The sequence below is a fragment of the Anopheles bellator genome, chromosome 1, assembly GCF_943735745.2.
Source record: "Anopheles bellator chromosome 1, idAnoBellAS_SP24_06.2, whole genome shotgun sequence".
Taxonomy (NCBI): domain Eukaryota; kingdom Metazoa; phylum Arthropoda; class Insecta; order Diptera; family Culicidae; genus Anopheles; species Anopheles bellator.
In genome coordinates this window covers 5,542,947-5,547,027 of record NC_071285.1, presented here as the reverse complement: position 1 = coordinate 5,547,027, position 4,081 = coordinate 5,542,947, and the positions used below count along the sequence as shown (strand labels likewise).

General features: G+C 61.0%; 2 protein-coding genes across 2 annotated transcripts in view; one reads left to right on the top strand and one right to left on the bottom strand.

Annotated features, from left to right (window-relative positions):
* LOC131209536 (probable chitinase 10) overlaps window positions 1-2,225 on the bottom strand; it is a 7,084-nt gene extending 4,859 nt beyond the window's left edge. Inside the window, exons 1-2 of the mRNA XM_058202664.1 lie at window positions 1,776-2,225; window positions 1,219-1,715 (exon numbers count right to left, since the gene is read on the bottom strand). Of these exons, the coding sequence (XP_058058647.1) occupies window positions 1,219-1,715; window positions 1,776-2,225 (947 nt within the window). The remainder of the gene's footprint in view (window positions 1-1,218; window positions 1,716-1,775) is intronic.
* A 1,134-nt stretch (window positions 2,226-3,359) lies between these two features.
* Window positions 3,360-4,081, top strand: part of LOC131209250 (mucin-2-like) — a 2,976-nt gene continuing 2,254 nt past the window's right edge. The window contains exon 1 of the mRNA XM_058202310.1: window positions 3,360-4,069. Coding sequence (XP_058058293.1) covers window positions 3,360-4,069 — 710 coding nt within the window. The remainder of the gene's footprint in view (window positions 4,070-4,081) is intronic.

Sequence of the window (4,081 nt, the reverse complement as noted above, 5' to 3'; positions counted from 1 at the left end):
ACGCCAGAGCCAGTGACTACCACAACGCCAGTTACTACGCCAGAGCCAGTGACTACCACAACGGCGGTTACTACGCCAGAACCAGTGACTACCACAACGGCGGTTACTACGCCAGAACCAGTGACCACCACAACGCCGGTTACTACGCCAGAACCAGTGACCACCACAACGCCAGTTACTACCACAACGCCAGTTACTACCCCAACGCCAGTGACTACCACAACGCCGGTTACTACCCCAACGCCAGTTACAACGCCATCCCCGGGTACTACCCCAGATCTGGACTGTCCGACATGCCCTCCGTCGAACTGCGTACGGGACCCACGGTGCCCTGTGTGCGAGCATTGTGAGCCAACTTTCTTCCCGCACGAGGACTGTGGTCTGTACTACAAGTGTAACTTTGGCAGTATCTGCGAGATGAAGTGTCCGCCCGGGCTACACTTCAACTACCGCGAGCGGGTATGTGACTGGCCAGACCAGGCCGGCTGTGCGTATCCGCCCATCGACGACGAACCCGGCCCATCGGTCTGCCACCCGAACCCGGCCTGCCCGCCCGGATCCGCCGAGTGGTTCCTGCCGCACCCGGACAGCTGCGATCTGTTCTACAAGTGTAGCCAGGGCAGCGCCTGCCTGAAGGAGTGCCCGGACGGGCTACACTGGAGCATCGCGCACAGTCGCTGCGAGTGGCCGTTCCTGGCCGGCTGCGATCCGACGATCCCACCGAACGATCCGAACTGTCCCACCTGCCCATGCCTACCGTGCCGCTCCAACGGCAACGCCTGCCACAGGTCGGCCCGCTGTGCCCCGGAGCATACTGGCCACGCGAACGCCACCCTCAGCTTCGGCCACGAGCACCACTGCAGCCAGTTCTACGAGTGTCTGGCGGGGCAGGCTTGCGTCCTGAGTTGCCCGGTCGGGCTCGAGTACAGTGGCAGCGTCGGCCGTTGCGACGAGCCCAGTCTGGCGAGGTGTAGCACACCGTAGACGGACCCGTAGTTTCGTTTTTGGCACGAATAAACAAGCTCCGAACCCCGATTCCCTAAGCTAGTAGCACCTAGACGTAACCCCCCTAGAACGTAAATACGTAATATACATTCTGTGACCGCAGTCGTGTAGTCCCCGTGTGTTCTGGACGCTGGATGAAGATATCACACCGGAATCGGAACCGGATGCCTTTTGATGATGAACAGCCTGCCTATGGTTTATTTCGCCACTTACAGCTTGCAACCGGCCTGGGCCGCAAAGTCGCACCAGCCACGGTCCGCGTTCCAGTGCTGGCCCCCCGGGCATCGCTTCTCGATGGCGACACGCCCCACGCACACCAGATACAGCGAGCAGTCGGCCGCGTGCGGCAGCTCCGCGGTCGTCGAGAGGTCACCGCGGGCCAAGCACGGCGGATAGTTGTCCAGGATGCGTAAAGCGTACTCGGGCGCCTCCGGTGCTACCGGTTTCTGCGGCTCCACGGCCTCGGGAATGACGACCGGCGGTTGGGGCACTTCCTCGACAACGTCCGGCAAAGCGTCCTCGATCTCGTCCGCGCGAGGCGTCGAGCAGATGGCGCTCTCGGAGAACTCACAGCTCAGCCGCTTCGAATCGAACAGCAGACCCTTGGGGCAGCGTGAAACGATGGCGTTGTTGCTGCCAAGGCACACCACGTACAGACCGCAGTCCTCCATCACCGAGAACACGCCTCCCGACGGTTGACCCCAGCATTGCTGCAAACGGAAAAGTTGCTCAATCTGCCACACGAACTACGGAACGGCCATCGAACGTACCCTCTGCAGGTGCTGGAGTGACTCGCTGACCCCCGGTTTCGGAGGCACAACGGGCGGAACGATGATCGGAATGGAGGGAATCACCACGGGGGCTGGCAGTGGAACCGGCAATGGTACTGGCACCGGTTTTGGCGGTGCGTACGGAACGCTGGGCATCTGCGGGGCCGGAACCGGGTCGGACCTCTCGTCGAGCTCACCGTGCGTACAGCCGGCCGTTTCGAACGAGCACGCATGCTCGTCGTTGTTGAAGTAGAGACCCGGCGGACACGTCATGACCCGCCCGTTGCCGCCGGCGTCGCACATGACGAACTTCCGGCAGTCCTGCAGGTGAGCGTAGAGCTGCGCCGTCATCCCCTGGGTGTAGCGGGTGCAGCGTGGATCGATGCTGATGGAGGCCCCAGCCACCACCGCCAGCGCCACGAACGGTAGAATCAACAAACTGTGCCACATTTTTGTCCACACTCAACCGTGCCTAGGACACTGATTCTGCCCACCACCCGCCAGCACCATTTTATAGTCCGCCCCAACTCGGCCGGTCCACTCCCGGGGGTCCACCGGTCCGCAGATCGTATCGGGATTCAAATTAATGGGTCTCGAACCTCGAAACGTCGCGAAGCCAATGCCGAACATCGGACACCAATTAGGGGTTGCGCGGTGGCCATCATCTCCTGGCGCAGGTCGATATCGCGCGGACGGCTGTTTTGTGTGATAAAAGAACGTTACATCGGGGGTCGGCATGGAATCGAAAGGCGGATCTACGACTACGTGATCTTTTTAGCATACACCGGTTCCGGAACAGTCCCTGGGGGGGGATCATTTATGGGTTGCAGAGAGCCGACCTCTCTCGTAGCAAAAGCTAGTGGAGTTCGATCAAGTGTTCCCTTGCGGTCATTTGCCCAGCTGGCGGGATAGGAATTCTGATGATCCAGAACCACATTGCTTCGGGTGTGGCAATGACTACGCCACGGTTGCATCGATTGATGTCATCGCATCCAATTTCCTTCAATGGGTGGCCCCTTCGGTGCACGAACATTTGGCAAACTCCAGTCATCACTCCGGTCGCTCGATGGAGGCCCCGATAAGGGACGAACCTTGTCCGGCGATGGGACGTGAACATGAACAAGAACTTTGCACGCGTACATGTGATAATAATTAAGATAAGACGTTCCGCCACCCGAGCGCCATCTCCGAGGGGACCTGAGTGCAGCGGAAGTTGGTGGCCATGGCCGCCGACGCCACCGCCAGAACCTTCTCCAGGGCCATTATTGTTCTACGGCACCGCCCAACGGTGGCGCTTACACGGTAATGCGCTTCCTTCCCTTAAGCTCGTCGTACTTCCTGGTCCAGAGCGGTCCTACCTACGTCAGCGGGTACTTTGGTCGGGTTGTCAGCCGTGGAACTCGGCGCATGCCCTGCGGTGGGGAAACATAAAAAGAATCTTAGCCAGGTCCCGGCAGAGCGCGCCGGCGGATAGTATAAAACTTCTGGGACCCAATCTGGACGATCTAAGTCAGCCCAGGCAGGTCGAACTCAGGTCTCGGTGGTCCCTCTCTCTCGAGAAGCGCAGCGCATCGTTCGCCTCCGATGATACGTTACCTGGCGGTGCTCACCGCCGCCTTGCACCTCGTGCAGGGCCAGACCGATCCGTGTGTGCCGGGCGTAACCTGCCCCAGCTACAACTGCATCGACGACAGCCGATGCCTGAACTGGAACCCGTCGGGCGGGGCGCTCCTGCTGGCGCACCCGAACTGTGCCAAGTTCTACAAGTGCGCCAACGGGAAAGCCTGCGAGTACGACTGTCCCGCCAACCTGCACTTTAACGTCCACGAACTGGCCTGCGACTGGCCGGGGCGAGCCTGCTGTGATCCGACCGTCCCGTGCATTCCGGACGATCCCTGCATACCGGGCGTGACGTGCCCACCGTCACCGTCCGATCCGCCGATTACGACACCAGCACCGGTAACGCCTACGCCGGCACCGGTAACGCCTGCGCCACCGGGTCCTTGCGTGCCGGGACTCTGCCCCAACTGTGTCATCGACGCCCGGTGCCCGATCAACGAAGACCCGAACAATCCGACCGTGTTTGCGCACGAGTCGAACTGTGGCCAGTTCTACAAGTGCGATCTGGGCAGCCGGTGCCTCGTATCGTGCCCGGTGGGGCAACACTTTAGCACGCAGAACCGTCGCTGCGAGTTCCCGAATGTGGCTTGCTGCGATCCAACCGTAGCATGCACGGGCGCCAACCCGGGAGTGACCTGTACGCCGGACGCACGCTGCCCGCTCACGGACAATCCGCTCAGTCCGAC